The sequence below is a fragment of the Rissa tridactyla genome, chromosome 7 (genome assembly GCF_028500815.1).
Source record: "Rissa tridactyla isolate bRisTri1 chromosome 7, bRisTri1.patW.cur.20221130, whole genome shotgun sequence".
NCBI classification, from domain to species: Eukaryota; Metazoa; Chordata; class Aves; order Charadriiformes; family Laridae; genus Rissa; species Rissa tridactyla.
In genome coordinates this window covers 39,957,450-39,977,186 of record NC_071472.1, presented here as the reverse complement: position 1 = coordinate 39,977,186, position 19,737 = coordinate 39,957,450, and the positions used below count along the sequence as shown (strand labels likewise).

At 43.3% G+C, this 19,737-nt stretch overlaps 1 protein-coding gene across 1 annotated transcript in view; it reads right to left on the bottom strand.

Annotated features, from left to right (window-relative positions):
* UNC80 (unc-80 homolog, NALCN channel complex subunit) overlaps nucleotides 1-19,737 on the bottom strand; it is a 130,114-nt gene that overhangs the window by 30,341 nt on the left and 80,036 nt on the right. The window contains exons 36-51 of the mRNA XM_054210195.1: nucleotides 19,363-19,506; nucleotides 17,737-17,837; nucleotides 16,198-16,284; nucleotides 15,238-15,421; nucleotides 14,456-14,550; nucleotides 13,456-13,545; nucleotides 12,947-13,048; nucleotides 10,384-10,564; nucleotides 9,177-9,445; nucleotides 7,007-7,141; nucleotides 6,314-6,452; nucleotides 4,538-4,634; nucleotides 3,683-3,853; nucleotides 3,376-3,468; nucleotides 1,229-1,264; nucleotides 665-883 (exon numbers count right to left, since the gene is read on the bottom strand). Coding sequence (XP_054066170.1) covers nucleotides 665-883; nucleotides 1,229-1,264; nucleotides 3,376-3,468; nucleotides 3,683-3,853; nucleotides 4,538-4,634; nucleotides 6,314-6,452; nucleotides 7,007-7,141; nucleotides 9,177-9,445; nucleotides 10,384-10,564; nucleotides 12,947-13,048; nucleotides 13,456-13,545; nucleotides 14,456-14,550; nucleotides 15,238-15,421; nucleotides 16,198-16,284; nucleotides 17,737-17,837; nucleotides 19,363-19,506 — 2,143 coding nt within the window. The remainder of the gene's footprint in view (nucleotides 1-664; nucleotides 884-1,228; nucleotides 1,265-3,375; nucleotides 3,469-3,682; nucleotides 3,854-4,537; nucleotides 4,635-6,313; nucleotides 6,453-7,006; nucleotides 7,142-9,176; nucleotides 9,446-10,383; nucleotides 10,565-12,946; nucleotides 13,049-13,455; nucleotides 13,546-14,455; nucleotides 14,551-15,237; nucleotides 15,422-16,197; nucleotides 16,285-17,736; nucleotides 17,838-19,362; nucleotides 19,507-19,737) is intronic.

Genomic DNA, 19,737 nt, shown 5'->3' with positions numbered 1-19,737 from the left:
CAGACTTGTATTACTAAAAGTCATGGAGTGTGTGATGCAGCTAAACAGGTGGATTGATTTCTGGGGCTTATGTTCTTTGGAAAAAGCGTAAAGGTGGCACTGCAAAAGCAGCCATATTCCATCAGGTTTCCATTTTTTTGCAGCCAAGCACTACATAAGACAGACATGCGTCTGTGGAAACAGATACCTCTTGTTTAAAATTACCCTCTAAATCATTAATCATTTGCTAGAGGAGGGTAACACCAACATTCAATTCATATGCAAACACACAAACCAAACAAAAAACCACCTCCCAATTCCCAGAGGAATTTATGGCATTTGTTAAACAAGACCTAAATTAATGTCAAACACCATTGTGTGTTCTACAGAGACAGCCTGAATCCAAAGATCTCTAACTGTAACAGACTCTGTCAGCTAAGTGGCTTTGCCATTTTTATTCAGAGCATGCATGTGAAATGGAGAAGAGCTTTTTGAGGGTTTTCCTTGGTCCAGGGGAAGGAACAGAGCTGGTTCAGTGCATTGCTAGGATCTGTCACCCTTCATCTTCCTTTACGAGGCATTCCACTACCAAAAAGTGATTCTGTCTGCTATTATGAAAAATTAAGAGCTAAAAGAAAGGAATCCCCTGAAATGAACAAGCCAAAGCAGAATGCTTGTGCGATACCTCATGTGGGACTTCACATCCAGCAGCTCCAGAGAAGTCACTCGGGGCTCACCAGCCAGGTTCTGCAAGATCTTCAGCCTCGGACCACAGTGCTTGTAGAACTCTGTGCAGATATTCAGCAGTGACTCCCGCGGTCTCCTGAACTCCTCTCTGGCAATTCGCTCATCCAGCTCCTCTCGGGGAAGACCCTGGCCCTCCTCCAGTAAGTGAAGGTTCTCCCTGGAGGATACAAAATGAGAAAAGAAGGAAGCTTTTTATGCAGTGGATCAGCATGGATAGATTATAATGACCTCTCCAGCTTGTTTTTGCAACAGATTATTTCCCCTGCCATTGAAAGGAAAGAGAGTTGCATCTGCAATTAAAAAAAAAAAAAAGAGGAAATAATCATCTGCAAAGTCTTGTTAAAAATATGAATAATTTCTATACAAACGATTCTTTGCTGCCCTCCCCTGAAAAAGGGCTGACTGTCACAGCTGTAGTGAGTGTGACCCAGTAGTGAACCTGGAAACTGCTGGGCAACACCCATCGCGTGTCAAGGAAGACTGGGTGAAGATTTTACTGTACCTGATAAAGTGTAGTTTGGCTCCCTGTTCTGGGTACCTGGGAAGACAGAAAGAGAGCAGTTGTAAACAGCAACTTAGTAATGCCCAAAGTGTGCCTTTCTGACAGAAGGCAACGCTGCTCCAGCCCAGGGGTATACTCGCCATGGGCAGGATGGTATCGCTGGAACAATGGCTACGCATAGTGACCACGCCGAACAGCCTTTACCTCCCAGCTGTCAGCAAACAACAGATTCCTATAGTTATTGCCCTTGTTATAAAAGGAAAAATTCAGGCTTAAAAATCACAGCCGTCTTTAAAGCAATTTCTCTTCCTCATTTTCACCCCAGTGCTCAATCTGTTTCATGAAGCCAGAGCTCACCTAGAGGAAAGAATACCTCAGAGTGGTTTTTTGTTTTGTTGCCATTTTTTCCTGCCACTTGTCGAGGAAGCATTAACAAACCCTGCACCACTTGGCTAACACATTGGCTAGCACAGTGATCCTTCTGCCACCAGGAGACTCCTGCTGTTGCTAGCAGATGTCTGTTGCAATGATAACGCAACAGAAGAAACAAGGGCAGGAAACCTCGAGCAGTGCAAAAATATTTTGGATCAGAGACTGAATGTTTGATAATCAGAAAGATCTGGAAATGTAAACCAAGATCTGAAAGTGCAAACCAAAATGTTTGAGTCACACAGCATAAGGAGTCTCTACATTGCCTGTCAGCAGATACATATTAACTGCTCTCCCAAATCAGCAGACACACAAAAAAGTACTACTTTGCATTACACCTTATTTTCCTTAGACTGAGCAATCTCGCAATGGAAGTAAATGGCATATCTACTGCAGACTTGAGCATGAAGGGGCTTATCTGCTTCTCAGCTCCAGGACTGAAAGTCAAAGCTGTGTTTCATTCAGACTAATTCCAGGAGTTACCAACCAAGATGTGTGCATTACGCATCTATAAATTGATGTGATCGTCTTCATGCAGAGAGTGATTTCTATCTCAGTTCAATACAGAAGAAGACAGGGAATAACTTGGAAAGCATGTCTTGCCAGAAGGGTGTTCCTGATTTACAGTCCTATACAGCCCATGGTGTTATACTAGACTGTTGGCTGGGTACAGACTTACTATCAGTTGTTACAGACAAAAGAGAAGTCCAGAGGAAATACTCTGCTCTGGAAGAACGGCTGCTCCAGCTTTCGCTGGGGAGAATTCCCTTTCCAGGTGAGCATAAGCCATAGCCTGGCCAGGAGAAGGCAGGGCTGCCCAGAAGAGTAATCAGTACTGCAAAGAAAACCTTCATAATCACAAATGCTTGTGGGTGGATTTTGTAACAAGATTCCTTAAGCCCTTGCTCTATGACTGAGTAAATTGTCCAGTGGCAGCCTAATTTGAATGGCCAATATGGCCCAGAAGCAGTATTAACAGTCTGCTGGTGCCATCTTCTTCCCTGTTTCCTTCTTCGTGCTAAGTTTTTGTTTGTGGGGGTTTTGTATTTTTGGGTTTTTTTTTTAAGGAGGACAAAAATATTGCCAGTCATTCTCCCCTTTCCCTCAAATTCCCTGCCACCCACTCCTTTGCTGCCTCTAACTGCAAAAAATCCCCAGACCAATGTGGAGGTAAATGTGATAGAAAGAAAACGTAGGTAAAGGAAACGGGAAGAGGAAGAAAAGAAAACTACAGGAGGTGCCAGTCTCTGTGAGTCCCAACTGATGTGCAGTTTGAGCTTGTACGGCTGCTCAGTCTCTCAGAACAAGGCCAGAAGGATCCGACCCTTCCACTTCCCAGGTGTGCTCTGCCCAGTGGCCGCTCTGACAGAAGGAGGCAAAGCAGAGAACTGGGGGACAGAGTCGCTTTGTCAGTTTACTTGTAGAGTGAGAAAAGGGAAATTTAGGATGGGTGTCCTCCACACTGATGTCTTGGTCTTCTGTTTAGTCACATGGTTTTAAACTAGAAATTCTAGTCCTGGGGATTTGGTTACTGGCAGAAATTCAGTCCTGTGCTATGTGCTCTTTTTATCTGACTGTTTTCTCTCAGAGTACCTCAGGCCCTGCCTCAGACTGCTGAGGAAGTGCTCCGAGCCCTCTGAGCAATGAGGTGTTACCTTACTCCCCCCCCAAAAAGCTGTTCAGAAAAATGAGAAAGAAAGAAAATCCCACTGACTTACCTGGTGTTCACACCTGCAGACATGGTGTGGTTTGCTGTTGTGGTCCCTTTATGGCCCTGGTCACACCGACTCATCTGTGGGGCTGTCATAGGCCTGGCAAAGGGAAAGTGAATAGCACACTAACGACTAAATCTAACAAGCACGCTGAAATTCTACAGGTGATCTGGTGAAGTTTGGCACTAATTTTACCATGCCTAAAACTCGACCATTATTCAAGCTAAAGTTGCATATCGTGACCTCCTGTGCATTCCCTCTCCCCGAACTGATAACCAGACGCAGGCTCAGACCTTTGAACCACGGGGGTTACCTGGTGAGAACTTCTACACTGTACAAGAGGGCCTGCAAAGAGGTGGCAAGGGCAGCCATAGCAGCAATCTCCTCACGAGCTGCTGTCACAGTCTCCACTTGAGAGGTTTGTCGCTTCAGTTTCTGCAAGTAACAGGGAACCAGCGCTTCCAAGACCATCAGCATCTGGAGGCTGGAAAAATAACCAACACTTGGTCTGTTTTATTTTGTCAGTCCTGAAACTCACATCAGGTGGAGGCTTGAGTTTCTATCTGAAGACCCATGGATTGCTCACTGGCCTTGAGATTTCATTGCTTCTCACTAGATAAGCAGTCCTGGGCCAAAGAAACGCTTGGATCAGGGACACCAGGGGGCAAATTAGCTGATGCACAAAACAATAATAATAAAAGCAACCCAGACGACCGGGTATCTTCTGAATGTCATCCATTTGCAGACATTAATTTTCCCTTCCAAAGACTCCTTTCTTCTCTGGTTCCCTCTTGGAAACCATCTTTTTTGTTTTACCAGTTTACCTCCCTTCTCTCTATATCTTCCTGGTCTTTCCAGCTGCCTGTTTCTCCCCTCCAGTTCCCTCTCCTTTGGCTCTGAGAGCAGAAGCCTGCGGGGGCCCTGGAAACACAGCCTACGTGCTGCCGCTCTGACTGCCGTCCCGCTTACAGCTGCAGCCAGCAGCAGGCAGGATTTGGAGCTGGAGCCCCAGGAGAGGTGCCAACAGGCAGAGGTTTGGCCTCACAGAGAAGCCCCGGGCATGGAATTTCTATATCCTCTGCCTCCATTTGTCTGCCTTGCTTTTGCATGCCATATGCCGCTTTTATGCCTTTTCTGAGTCTGCACAAACCAAGAAAACAGATTAGACCTTCTGAATGATTCAGGAGCATAGGCCACCACTGTCACACAGAGCTTGATGGCTTCACTGATCGAAAAGGTCAAGTCTTCGTTCCCATAGCAGAAGTCTGAGGGAGTAAAGCAATATGAGAAGACTGTCACACAAACATACCGAATACGAAAGGAGCTAGAACGCTCCTTCCTTTTTCCCCTTTTCAATTGCTTGCTTCTCATGTTAACAGTCCCCAATAGGCTCTTGATTTTTGACAAAAATCTGCCTATAAAAAGGAAGCATATGCTGCACTCCCACTTGCACTCTGCCGCCCAAGAACTCAGTAGGTGAGAAACAGTTCTCAGTAGGTCGAATCACTGCTGAGCATAAGGCTACGGCTGCCACTGCAGTCCTGTTTCAAACATTGCCCATCACAAGCAAAATCTTAAGCTTATACATGACAAGGACACGTGTCAACTGAATGACAATTTTTATGCTCCCTCCACTTTTTCCTAGGTGTTTGCACCGCACTAAAAATGATGCTGATACACCACTGATGGCAGAAGATAGTTTTACTTCTAAAAAATCAAGTCCCTTCTATACTCATAGCCACATGGGCACCAGCACAAAAGTGAGTCTGGTTTGCTATCGATTTGAGAAAAAGTTTTCAAAAGCATTTAAATCCCATACGACAAATATTGCTCTGGGGATAATTAGTGCCAGGCACCAAGAAATTGAATTATCCAAGGAGTAATATTTGTAATACAACTATAGTCCCATTTTCAGAAGTGACTTTGGTATAGAGGGGCCCAAGTCAAAGTTAAGGTCCCAAAGCATGTAAATCACGTTGAACAATGGAACTGGGAAGTCAGATGTTTTAGATAATTCTGATCTTCGTATGGAAAATACCAGGCACACAACATACTAATTTACAGTCTCATTGTCAACACACACTTGGGAACTTTCAGAGATGCCTTTGAATAACCCTCCACAGAAACCCCAAAGCTTTTATACAAATGTTTACTACAATACACAAAGAGAAAAATATATCATCTGTTTCTGTACCATTTTATATTATAAGTTGGGATATAATTGTGTGGCATCATAAAATCCCAGTATATAACAAAGCTTTAACTCTAAGGCTAGACCGATTTCACGGTCCATCAGTACCTATTTTAAGGGCAGTGCAAATTTGGAAAGTAAGTTGAAGATCCTTTTAAAAATCAGCAAAAATTATTTCCCTGCAAAGCACAAAGCAGCCAAATTCTTAAATGCTGCATTGCGTGGCTAACTATCAAGAGTTAGAATGTCCTGGATACATCATAAAGCCGTATATAGTCTACTTTGTGATAAATCGACACCCCCCCTAGAACTCAGCACCTCTGAATGTCTGAATGGCGTTCGTCATTTACGAGTCACAGTCTGCCCACAGAAGATGCTTTTGTTTCCTGCCCACGTGGAGCAGAGGAGAGGGTGACACTGATCTTGTCAGCATGATACAGGTTATTAGGCATCTTTATTCTTCACCCACACATGATAAAATTCAAAATGCCAGGGGCTAGTCTCAGACTAGCAGGCTCAATGCAGAAAAAGTAGCTTTAGAATAAAATAAATTAATAATTCCCCTCCTGCAGAAGATATTGACAGGATGGTGGTGATAAAGCCAACCTTAAAAGCCTCACGAGGCATAAGAAAAAGGTATGACCGCATTCTGAGAGAAGAAAAGGGCCCTGAACAAATCATGCTGCATCAAATGCATGTTGAATCAATAAACAACAAACCGGAATTCTCGAATAAAGGGTGCTTTGCTGTTACCTAATGACTTGAGAGGCTTTTCTGCTTTCACTAGCTCTAAGATGTCCAAAATGTCTGGAGTATCTCCCTCTAGAGACTGCAGCAGGTCAAACAGGCACTGAGCTGACACTCCTTTGCTGGTTCCGTTGTTTGTAGCATCCTGTTTCAACAACAGACATTTGTGGTTGGTTTTCTGAGGGCCTGTGTGCATCCCAGGAATCTTTATCTGGTGGTGTGGGCAACCTTTTTTTTTGACGATGGGCCCACATGGAGTTCAAGAGCTTACGGCTGTCAAACAATGAGCCTTGCCTGACTCAACCGACTGATGCTACAGTGCAAGCATGATCTGAAAACTGCACACAGCTTTACTTCCCAGAAACAGCAGGTCTTTGCTGCCCTGGGAAGGAGAAGTGTGTGCGTACAGTGTATGCGCAGTTAGATTTGGCAGTCCCACTTCAAATTAAAATTCCATTAACTTGTTTTAACTCACTAAAATGTTAAAAAGTAATTAGTGAATATTTCAAAACACGGCTAATCCAGTCTTATAGTTCACACGTACTAAAACTTGGCATTAAGCTTTTAGTTCCTATTGCTGGATTCTAAGAAAGGATTTGCATTTAGAGAGTCACAAATCATTCTTTTCCTTTTATACTCTATTTATACACAGAGGGGGCTGCAGGGCCTGGCCGAGCCCAGGGAATGGCTTCTACTCACAGGGAACTCCAGGAGAGGGGCCACACTTGCAAACAGCTGCAGAATAAAGGGCTTGCGATGCAGAATATAGAACTGGCGGCACGCAAACTCAATCGCTTGGCGTAACTGTGGGTTGCTTTCGTAGTCAGCGTACACCTAAGGAAATGAAAAGGAACGTGGAAGTGCTACTCCAGTGGAAGGGCTCTTCATCTCCTGACCCCAGACTGAATCAGCTACAGCCTTGTCATTCCTAATATGTTTGCCTAATATTTTTAAAGATGGAGACTTATCCGCCCTCCCTGGCAATGCATTTCAGGGACAAACTACCCTTAGAAAAAAAGATTTGCTTGTCAGTCTTGAACATTCTTTGTCATTACTATTTGTCCTACATATCAGAGGTAGATTCCTTCGCTCTCCATCCTAGAAGCACTTTACTTGTTTGAAGCCAGTTAGTGCTTTCTTCTTCAATCGTGATCTTTTCCAGTTAATCAAATCCCAGCTTTTAAGTCCTTCCTCATATGACACGTTTTCTGGATGTACATCCCCGTCCCAGTCTGCAGTCTCCTCAATTAAATGGGACCTTTTTGTGCAGTGCTCACAGCCGGACAGAGCCAGCACTTCAAGTCAGTGGTGCTGCTGATTGGAGCAGCAGAATTACTCCATGTTTCTTTCACAAGATACAGATCTGTATAGTCATCCCAGAATGGCATTTGAGATCTTTTCTTTTTCCTTTTTATCCTTCCAACAGAAGGACACTGTTGATTCGTGTTTAGCTTCAGACCTATAACAACTCCAATATTCTGTCCTGCAGAAGTGCTACTGAATCAGCTGCTTTCCCTTCTGTATTGATGTGGCTGATTATTAGTAGTAAGGACCTACACTTGTCCAACCTGATCAACACAATCTAGCTTTTTTTTTTCTTTTTTTCAGACTGTATCTCCAGTTTGTCAAGATAATTTGAACTCCTAGCCTGTCCTCCACCCACTTTTAAGGTATTTTAAGGTTTTCAGAGTGGCATTTCTTTCAGGGCTGGCCACTGAACCGTGCAGCCAATGTGCTGCCACAGACGTGTGATGTTTCTCAGTTTTGCAAATAGTATAATTGCTAGGAACAACTTCACCATGCTTCCTTCTTCTGGCCATTCCAATTGCCTGTCTGCCCTTCTGTGCTGGTACAAGTCTGTGGGAGGTTTGGGGCTGGGGTGGGCAGGATTTTCTTGTTATTTTATTTCAGTGTCAAAATGTCTTCTTTCTAATGAATAAATACATGCACTGCAGACCTGGACCCAACAGATACTTACCTAACCATTTAAGTAATATTACACTTTCCAGTTACTAGAGAGTTTGTTTAGATACCTAAATTCATCACTGGTCCTACTTATTGCGCTCCGTTAACTATACTAAAATGAACATACACAGGCACATCATGGTCATTGCTTCTTTTACAGAAAGAAGACTTTTTTCTGTACTCACATTATACTACTAAATGTTTAGATATTGTCTTTGACCCCTGCAGAAATAACATTTTGTCTGTAAAACAACTATATTAGGGGGTTTCTATTTTCAGTATCTGATTTTTCTCAAATGTCAACAGGAAAAAAGGCATACTTGTACACCTGAAGGTGAAGAGAAACTCTGCCTCTAACACTTACAATATTTGTCATCACTCACATGAAAAGACAACATATAATTTTTTGTAAACACTTAGTGTTATTTTCTGTTGCTATTTAAATTGCAGATAATACAATTATCATACTTAGAGAAGTTAATATATTTTAGTTTCAGTCAGCAAGTGGCAAATCAAGATATTTCAACTACTCCCCAGATTTCAGCCATCCCTGGAGGAAAAAACACCAAGGGAGACCCAAGGTCCAAAAATTTTCCAGCAATGTCACATTTCTGTGTGGAAGTATGTAGTAAGGGAAACAGACATTAATTTATTTAACATAAAGAAGAAAAGAAAATGTAGTCATTTACTCAAGAAGAAAAGGGAATGTAGTCTCAGGAATGCTGATTTGGGCCATCCCGCCCTGGTCTGTTGTTTGTCGTCTGTCTGTCTGTTGTCTTGGGGCCCCCCAAATCTGTGACTTCACCAGGACTCAGCAGTTTAAATTTTCTCCATTAACAGTCAGTTCTACAACAAAGTGCTCGCTTGGAAGTCTTCCCTCGCATTGTTCATGGAAATGGCTCACCTGCAGCATGCTGGGGAGGACCCACTGGTACCCGCTGAGGGAGAAGAGGTGGTTAAAGTGCACGGCTGTGTTGATGACTGTGGCAGCGTACTGCCTCAACAAGGCACTGTCCTCAGGGTGCAGGATCAGGGCACCGTTGAAGACGTTCAAGAACAGCATGATCTCATCCCCCCAGGGGAATTCGCTGGGCATGCCAAGGAACATCTCCTCCAGTAGCTTAATCCACAAGCTTTTCTGAAGAGTGTCCAGACCAAAGAGCTCTTTCCCAGCTGAGGGGAAGAAGAGGCAACAGCAATCAACTCTGTCCACCACAGCCAGCCTCACAACGTTCCCAGAAGCCAAAGGCCTCCCCAAAGAACCATCCCACAACACTGACCATCGTTCTGCCTTTTTAAAATTATTTCACCCATCCTGTACTTATGGAAGTGACCACAGGGCTTGAGCAAACCTTGACTGAAAGCAACACACATGAAGACAAAGAATGATGACTATCACGCAGCTCTTTAAATCTGCTCCCCACTGGTTGGAAATTCTCCTCTTAAAAATCAAAAGCAGATCTGAACTTGTACATCATCATCCGCCCCACACAATCGAAATGGCTGTGTGGATTTATGCTGAATTTTTATCCTTCAGGTGTCCTGCACATTACAGGACATTGATGCAGAGGTACAATAATGCTTCTGAAAGCAAGTGCCTTTAAGGCCTGTTACAGATCTTGCCAATGCTTACCATCCTGCAACAATGGCCTGTTTAATCCCCAAGTCAGGCTGGAAACCCTACTTGACTTTCAGAGCAATGTTTCTAAAGAGAGGGTTGTTTCTATATCCCTGCTGCAGAATTTGCCCAGTCTTCATTGAATGTCCATTGCTTCCTCGAAGTGGATGGCAAAGGACTCTGAGCAACCCTTTTGAAGTGCAGTTATGCTACTGGACACAGTATTCCAGCTGTTGTTTTGTGCATAATTTTAAAACATAACTTATTCTCATTTGGGTCCAAAGAAAGTAGCTTCATCTGAAGAACTCTAACAGCAAAGGCCTTTCTGCTATTGTGCTTACAAACCAACAGCTATGTACCATTTTCCCTAGGAAGAGATTTATCAGCTGTCAGTAATGCTACAAGTCTGTATGTTTCTAAGGCAAATGAAGCGCATCACAGAAACCTTCTGGGCCCTGTACAGCCACCAGAGAAAGCTATCAAAAGGCCGTACCTTGGGGATCATTGAAGAGTGAGAACTCGGCATCAATGGCACTTCGGGGAAATGAAGGCAAGCGGAGGAGGTCTTCCTGGAGCATAGATACATGGGACTGCTTGTGTGCAGTAGGGATTTTCTGTGTCAGCGATATGAGGAACAACACCCGCCCCACCTCTTCTAGCTTACGGGTGAACACCTGAGAGAAAAAGAGACAAGAGGCAGAATCAGTCTAATCAGTAAGTTCTTTAGAACATATATGCACTTTTCTCGGTTACTTTCCATGGCTTTCTCTGATGGAAGGGATGCTGCACACATGGCCCAGAGGAACCTGTTGAAATCCATAAGGGTAGTGCTGCACCCTTTTGCTAGAATTTGCATGACCACCGTTCTTCAGCCCAGCTCAGCAAAGATGGATCATGTTTGTAAAAGAGGTTTTAACAACACTTTCTATTTCAGTCTTGTGGAGGACCCTGAGTGGTTGTCAAACACTTTGCAACTGTGCCATGCATTCTTTAGGAGGTTAATGCAAGCTTTGCCAGTGTGACCCCCAAGGTGGCCAGAGGCAAACCGACTCCAAACTGAAAGCCATACAGTTGTAGTTGCTCTCCGCAAGGTCTTAGACTATAGTCAACATGGGGTTGGAATGGTTATCTACCTCCTGGGTTGAGGCTGGCTCATGTCTGGCCATAGAAGGTTTATGTATAGCTGCAAAAGAAAAGTAGTCAATGAAACAAAGCAGACCAGATTCCAAGGTACCGTAAACAAGCAAAGTCCTGCTGACTTCAGACTATTGCTTCTCGTATACACCAGCTGGGAAACTGAGTTTCATTCTACCACCCTCCTTTGAACTTCTGACTGGTAGGACTAGTCAGGCTAGGTATTTTATTTTGGTGTGAAAAGTAACCATAAACCAGAGCGATGCTCAGTAGTAGAAGCAATTGTCTGTGGAAGCAGTGTTGAGACAGCTCTTAGCTACTGGTGTGAAGCCAAAACTTGAAGCATGTGGCTTAACATGTGACACAGCTCAGCTTCCCATGTCCTGCAGTTGCTATGACCTTGCTCTGAAGTGCGCTCGGTTTAGAATTGGGTGCTCAATCAATCAACAGTAAAGAAAGTACTTTTCCATGGCTTGCTGCTCTGTGGGTAGACTCTACAGTGCTCTTTTCTTTGCTGGAGCTGGATGTTGTCCAGCAACTTCTAGCTTGACTACAAGAGAGGCTGGTAGATGCTTAAGTTTTACCTTAGAAATATTTTTGCCTCTTAGTACTCTAAATAGAAAAATGTAGAGCGTAAAATAATGCCCTGAAAGAACTGGACAGGCCATTTTAATCTTTTGGGGTCATGTAGGGCATATCAAACTCATTTACTTCATATGTAGGACACATCTCCTAGAACCACAGTGAGAATAATTGCTGCCAGAGAAGCAACCAAAAAGATCCCAAGTAATTTCAGATTTTTATAGACTTTCTACTGGCAGATGCAGCACATGAAATATTCCCTTATGCTGTACTGTACACATATGAGAGAGCATTAACTATGTTCTCTATTTTTTTAGCTGGTAGTCCCTCTTAAGCAGCTTTATAGCTGCTTTTTATAACCCTTCCTGAAGATATTTTCCTGTCCCTGCACTCACATTGTGCGGGACACAACCGCAGTAGCTGTTTTTTGGCTAGAATAATTCAACTGTTAATAGCAAACTCGTACAGTTTAACCACATTCGTCCCCCTTTGTATTTCCTGCTCGTTATAATCCTTTGCAGGTACAGCTAGAGCAACTTTTCCCTGCTCAACCCTGTGCTACTGAGACAAATTTGGCTTTTGTGGAAAATAGAGCATGTGGCTTCTACAGGTAGAGTGAGCTCAATACTGTTGTCTTAGTGTTTAAAGACATACTTGTAGGGGTTTGCAGCACATTAAAGGCGCTGCCCTGCCACTTTAGTTAGGGTTGAGTTCCTAAGGGAGAGCTCCTGGGAGCTGCAGAACATTAGCAGGATCGGACAGATGATCAGGTCATGAGGCTGGAAGATAGGACGGTGCTCTTCAGAGGGCGGATATTTCCCTGATGAAAGGATGGCTACTCCTCTGCCTCTGGGAGTAGCTATGGTAAGACTGGCATCTGAGAGCAGGACAAGGAAGAGAGGCAGAAAACATTCTTCATAGTGAAAGGACAGAGAGGAGGATAGAACAGATAATTCCTGATCCACAGCCAGACAGACTGGAGAAGAAAAGGTCTTAAATGGGTTCCTAAAGAGCCAGAGGTCATGTTAAAGAAAGGAACAAGCAACTTTTGAAGCTGAGGTAACTGAAGCTCTTCTGGCCAAGTGTAGGAGAATGCAAAATGATCTGCCTAAAAGAAGCTGGCTGGAGAGAGCGGGAGGGAATTCACATTGCATTCTTTGACTCTTCTTAAAATACCGCACACCTGTCCAATGGCACCAGGGCAGATTTCATGCCAATTGCTACTTCTCCAGCAAAGCCCTCGATCTGCATGCGGCAGGAGTGAAGGCATTGAAGGGAAAAAGAAACGTTTATTTACAGGGTTTGTTTCTGGGCAGAGCGGTTTGGTGACAGGAAGATACCTGCTTCTGAATGAGCTCTTGACCCTTTTCTGGACGCATCTGCACCAGGTTGAGCTGGGGAGAAACTGACCTCCGGAAAGGATAAATGTCACGGACGTAGGTCTGCCAGGAAAGGAAACAAGTGTATTTTAAACAAATGCAATTGTAACAGCATCACTCAACAAAACTGAATAAAAGGCCCTTTAGCCCTTTCTGAAGCTTTTGGGTAGGGGCTTTCAGACAGTGTCAGGCATCACGGGAGGGCATAAAAAGAAGAGAAATCTGCTCTTTTCTAAGAAAGCTAGACATTAATGACTTAAGAGTCATTAATGAGTACTCCACTTCTGCCTCTTCCCTCTTCTGTCAAACTCCAATCTGTCACCACACACAACTAAACACCCAAGACGTGGTGCCCGCAGGGCAGAATTCTGTCTGTTTATGAGCTGCTTGTTCTCCTTTAGATAATCCCGATGTTTTAAAAGGGACCAGATGGAAAGAAAAAAGTCATCTGCACCCGATCTTTACCTTACCTTGTTGTAATGAATAAGATTCCATCGCTTATCCATTAAAAAGTAATGAGAAGATTGTGTTTCAGGTATGTTAAAAAACTCCAAACACTCCTGAAGAGGAAGAAAGAAAAACATCCTGTTATTTATTAGCTGTACAAAGACTATGACATTCAAAAGAAGAATGTCCAGCTAATAATGTATAAAGGCACAAACCTGCATGACTCAGTTAGGCTGGTACACTCTGCTGGTATTAATTCTTTATTTCTTTTTTTAATCATAAAGTACATTAATATGTTTACGATAATCAAGGCATGCTGATATCACAGTCTTGAAGGCTGATGTTACTCATTTCGATGTCTTCATATTGCACATCTTTGTCTGGCCATATGAGCCACGTGGGCATTGCAGCTTCCATTTCCATACTATGTATTTATCAAGCTTTAGTGATAGGTGATGTACAGAGACACTAAAGTCGAGATCACACTGAGATGTGTGATTCCTATTAAAATTTAACATAGTTGGACAAACTGAAGGCTTTTACAAATCTCTTTCCTATGTGGCTCTGTTAAGGCCATCCATGAAATCTTTGGCAGAAGGGGGAACTGATTCGCATCTCCTAGATCCCAAGGCATCATCATGGCTACTGAACCATCATTTCCGCTCTGGTCGTGATTGTTCTATTCAGTCTTTAGTGTTGATACAACCAAGCACTTAAATGATTTATGCATTATCCAAACGCTAGTATACAGCAAATACCCAAAAAGCTGCAGGGTTTTCAAATGTAGTTGCATTTGTGGGGCTTTGGCTGTCTGTGAGGTCTGGGGATTTCTAATATCCTTTAATGCGGATCCTGTTTCTTGCAACCAAGCTCTCCTCACATGGAGACTGAAGTGCCTGTCACCAAAAACCTCCCTCCCCTACACTGAAACAGGGCTACCAGGCAGAGTTTATTGCTGGCATACAAGTATGGCAGGTAAATGTACGATTAAGCAGTTTGTCTGGTTCAAAAACTCACTCCTACCTTCAGAAGAGCCTCAAACTGTGTGTCCTCATGGACTGGTAACTGCGTTGGGATGTCACACTCATTCTGTCCATGCACAACAAGGGTTTTTGTGCCTAAAGGAACAAAAGCAGTTGCATTCTCCCTGGCCTCTTCAATTAACTCAATTTCAAAAGACTTCCCATGGAGGAAAAGTGATAGTTAAAATTAATTCCTGGGCAGGCAGACAATGCCAGTCCTGTCTGGAATCCACTACGCAGTGTTAGTGTAGTCTCACACTTCCACTGTTAATGAGAAATCAGTCTGTTCCTAAAGGCCTGAGCTGACTTTAGCAGCAACCATCACTCTGAGGAAGGAGCAAACCTAAAAGGTCAAACCTGTTTTTCAGCAAGATATCTCTTGCCTGACTTGTGACACCTTGGGCTTACAGCATGCTCTTTTGGGGCTCTCTCAAGGCTTAAATGAGAGGTTGCATCAAATCAAACTGAGTCTGAATGGTACAGTCTTACAGCGATCATCCTGCTAGCCTTTCACAGCCCAACTGGCACAAAGCTCTGATTTTAAAAGACTGTTGTAATTCACTTTCTATTTGCTTCTTTTAGAGCTCTTAAAGTGGCTTTCTGAATCTCAGGGTATTAGAGGTGGAACTTACTGACTGAATCCTCAACTCAAGGAAAACTGACTTAGAATACGCAGCCATTTGTAGCAGGTCTTTCTCTGATCCAGTTCTGATGGATCTCCTTTTTGGTACAGGGGGTCATGAACTTGGAAGTGAAGGAGATTTAAAAACTCATTTCTTATACCTGGCATCGAGGCGGTCACCAGCAGCTTCACTTCACATTGTTCCTTCTTCATAGTCTGTTTGAGATCCTTGAAGAACAGTCCTTCTACGTAACCTACCACTTCCCAAAGGAAGGTAAGTGTGGCAGAAATGGCATCCATGCCCCATTCACATGGAGTGCGTACAAAATACATGATCAGTCCTACCTGCAGGTAATAAGTAAGAGGAATATCAGGTTATACACCCTCTTAATTGTGCAGAGCACTGTGCAAACACAGAACATGAATATTGTTCTTCTACCTTTCTTCATTCAGAGGGATGAACTCATCAAACTTACGTCCTGAAAGTTTATACATACTACAGAACAATCTGCCTGTACTATTCTTCCTTTTTCTGGAGAGGATGATGGGTGGGGGCAAAAAGTACTGTTGCAGCCAAGCCTCACTGTAGATGAGGAAAAGGGAGAACTTCTGCAGTAAGAGACTTCCTGTGCCTTCTGCTCTGATGTGCTGCCACACAGACAACTCACAAACAAGAGAGGGCTCCTGGAGTAGCGTATAGCTTGTCTGTTTTTTCATCTCCTAACTGTAGCAAATGCATTTTCCATGATCTTGAAAGAAGCTACTAGATTTGCTCCACTGGGACTGTCCAAGAGCAAAGCACTTTCTGAATGAAAATTTAGTAAAATAATTCAAGGTTTCTGGCACTGGTCTACAACCTGTTGTCTGTGGTTCAATTCAGAAATCCATGACTGGTTGCTTAGGGGTTTAACAAAATGTTAATGGTTTCTTTTCCTCTCCCTAGAAGGATTGAAAGGCTGGTGTAAGTCCGGTAACTTGCACCGACAGCCAGAAGCAAGTATGAGCTATATAGGAAAAGTTAAGAGCATTTATTTCCATGCAGACTGTGACACTAACTTTTTAGGACACGTGCAGCCAGAGGTAAGATTCTGGGCTGCACAATGGACCCACAAGCTACTCACCAAGTAGTTAAAGAGGATATGAGATGTCTGGGCAGGGAAGTCTCCAATGTTCAACAAAAGCTTCCTTAACATATACATGAGTTCATCCTGGAAGAAGAGCAAATGTTTTTTCTTTCCATCACAAAACGGAGAATGGGTTTCTCTTTTTTTCTCCCTTTTGTCCTCTCTGGCTTTTTTTCTTCCCATTTTTCCATACTCCCTTGTTCAGCTCTGTCTCTCAGGGCATGAAATAGAACCATGTGCTTGTGACTGTTCCCACATTTCCCAAAATAAGGCCCAGGGCACAGCATCCAGGTCAATGTCTGTCTTTTTTTATCTCAGAGAGGCCAATACCTCCTATTGCAATCTGTACTGACTGTAGCATCCTGGTTCTGCACTCCTCTCCCTGGGATAATTCCTGTGTTGCTTATCACAACAAATGACTGCCTCGATGATCTGTGAAATCTAGTTCAGCTCAACTCAGTAGCTGTGGCTGATGGGCAGGAGGCGCGGGCAGAATCTCATTTTCCTTCCTTTAGAGGCTGACTGCTTTAAATGTAGTCTAATACATTTCTTATAGTGGGACGGGGGTGTAGAGTGCAAGGAACCTCACTGTCAGCTGAGGACAGACAGACTGTATCATAAATTTCTTGTGTCCCTCATCCTCTTAACCCACAGCAGATTTGAGCTAGTGTTACGTGCATGAATATGCACAGGACAACCCATGCCAATGCTACATCTGCTGAAAGCTTCCAAGGAAATACACCTGTTCTCTGGGTTCTGTACTCATGGTTGTAGTAGGCCTACGAAGAGATGGTAAAACAGTAGACTATGATAGCTCAGAGGTCTCTGAGACTGGACAGTGTACAGCTTTCTTCTCAAAGATGCTTAACAAAGAAAAGTGAGCCTTTGAACTTAAATAGAAGCTCTGGGGACTATGGCTGACAGGTCTCAGGAACAGTGAGGCCAGTGAGACCTGGTTACTCAAGGAACTGAGAAGCAGCCTTTCCTGGCCTTTCTCAAAGTTTAATATTCATTTTGTAGCCAGTTCTTAGGTGGTGGCTTGGAAGATGAGGACAGTGATATTATTGATATTGTACACCAAGTCTGCAGCTGAGAAAGTGGTACGGAGAGTCTCACTGCCTTTCTCCCTGTCAGAACTGGTAAGCCTTTCTTCCATAAAGCTTAGCCATGGCACTAGAAAGCCATCTAATAAGCCAGGGAGAGATAAGGCGACCCACATTTTTCAGAGAAAGCTGAACAGAGTGGCATGGGTGGGGGCAATATTGCCTGTGCTGCACAGAAAGGGTTGTGCTTCACTAAGCAGCTGTTCAAATCTTGGCTTAGAGCAAGTCAGGTCCTTAGTGGTAAATCAGCTTTGTCCCATTTACATTAGTGGACAAAGACTGAAGCCAACTGATGGTATGGCCTAAAAGACGTCGAGCTGCATTATAATAGCAAATGTTCTTCTCCAATGACACCCCCAGAGTGATTCTGCTTGCAGCTGGGCTGCCCTGCTCTAAGCAATACCCGCACCCACTGGGGAGAGGAAGAGTTTACCTGTCGGTTGCTGATTGTGAGCTTCTCAAGGAAATGGCGGAGAACTGTAGAGGGGTCTTCAATCAAGCAGTTCCACAGGACCTGCTGAGCAACAGCGCTTACTGTAAAAGAAAAAGAAAACAAGGTCAGAACCATCTCCCTTGGAAAAGCCTTGAACTAGTACACTTAGACGCAAACGGTCTCCTAACCTTCTACCACAATCATCATGTTCTGTACCGAAACACACAATTTTTTGTATGGGAACCACAGTGCCTCTTTGAGGCACCAGGATTCCTGGTCACCAGTGCGGTCATCTCAAGCAATCATGACGAGTCTAATATTTGAACCTTTCCAAACTACTGGTGATGTGACAGGAAACACTTCACCACAGTAGTCAAAGGAATGATAAAGAAATAACTAATTGGATTCACAACTCCAGATGGACAAATCTGGCAATTAAAAAACATAAATTCATGTAAACTTTTGTTCATGCAAAGAAGCTGAATTTCATGGTGATTCATTGAGTGATTTTATCTGGTATTGGTGAATAGAATTAGATAGTCAGCAGGGAATTGTGTTGATGATCAACTCCCTGAAGTGCAATTAATTGCAATCCTGTGAAGATTAACAACAACAGAGAATTATTCATTATTTTGTTTTCAGTACTGAGTTCCTGATCACAAAATGACATGTACATTATTTAGGTGGCTGATTACGTCACCCAAAACTGAATAAAAAATGTAACAGAAAGTTAAATGTGGAATCAGCTGACATGATGAGTGATGAGAAAGGAAGGGCGGGCAACAGTCCACCATCTATAAACACTTTAGAGAAACAAATACAGAAAAATGCATTCTTACTTTACAAATACAACACAGACCATAACCAAAATGTTCCAGCTGTGTATAGGCGGCTTTCCATTTATCACAGGATCAAAGAAATGCTGGTGGGAATAGACCTCTGGAGGTCTCTAGCTTGGAGCAGGGCTGTCACCAACACCAGATTATGTCAGCCATGGCTTTGACTAGCCAAGGACTGATAGCTGCTGTGGATGGAGAATCTACAGAAATTGCCTTATGCTCCTGGTTATGAAGTTCCTTCCAAATTTCTAACCTGAACTTCCCAAGTTGTAACCTCTACGTTAGAGTTCCTCTTACTCTTTGTTTCCTTTTCCTCACACCAAACAAGCCCAGCTTCTGCAATCATTCCTCACAGGACACCTGTTCTAGGCCTCTTACCATCCTGGTATCCCCCCACTAGACCCTTTTCAGCTTCTCAATATCTCTCTTGAATTGGAGGCTTTTTAGGGACCCAAAAGGGAAAAAAAGCTTCAAAACCAAACACAAATCATGGAGAAAAAAAGGGCAAAACCCTACAAAGTCACATTTCTGGTGTGAATCTACTTTCAAATAGTTTGCGAGGATTTAATAGATTATTCATTAACTTTTAAACAAACACATATATTCATAACGCTACATAGCACACAGTACTTCTAGGAAACATGAACTGTGAGCAAATACAAGGTTGTGTTACATCTCTTTTCCACTTCAGTTATGGCACCTAACAAATGTAAGCCATTGTTCAAAGTGCTGGCAGGTTCTGCCAGCCTTGAGCAAGAATCCCTTGAAATTTAATCTAGGTCAGTACCAGCTACTCCATCCTCCCGGACTTCTCCATCCTCCATCAAATGGACAATGGGGAGCACTGCTGCACAGATGCACGCTGGAAACACAGCTTGAGGTGGCTGTGGCACGTGATGGTTTGGAGTGTGCTCTGTAGTGTGTTCTTCATCTGGAGCAGTAAGAAGAATACAAGGTGAGTGTTAGTGAATAAGCCAGTAGGTTAGATAAACATTTATGTTAGGTGCTGTACAAAGAACAAAACAATAGGCTGTCTGATCGCCATGCAAGCACGGTAGGTTTACTAATCTCCAACAAGAAACTGTGCCTCCAGCCAACTTCTTGATCAAGAATTTTCATTGTAAATATATATTTTTTTAGCTCATATTTATCTTCTTGTGGG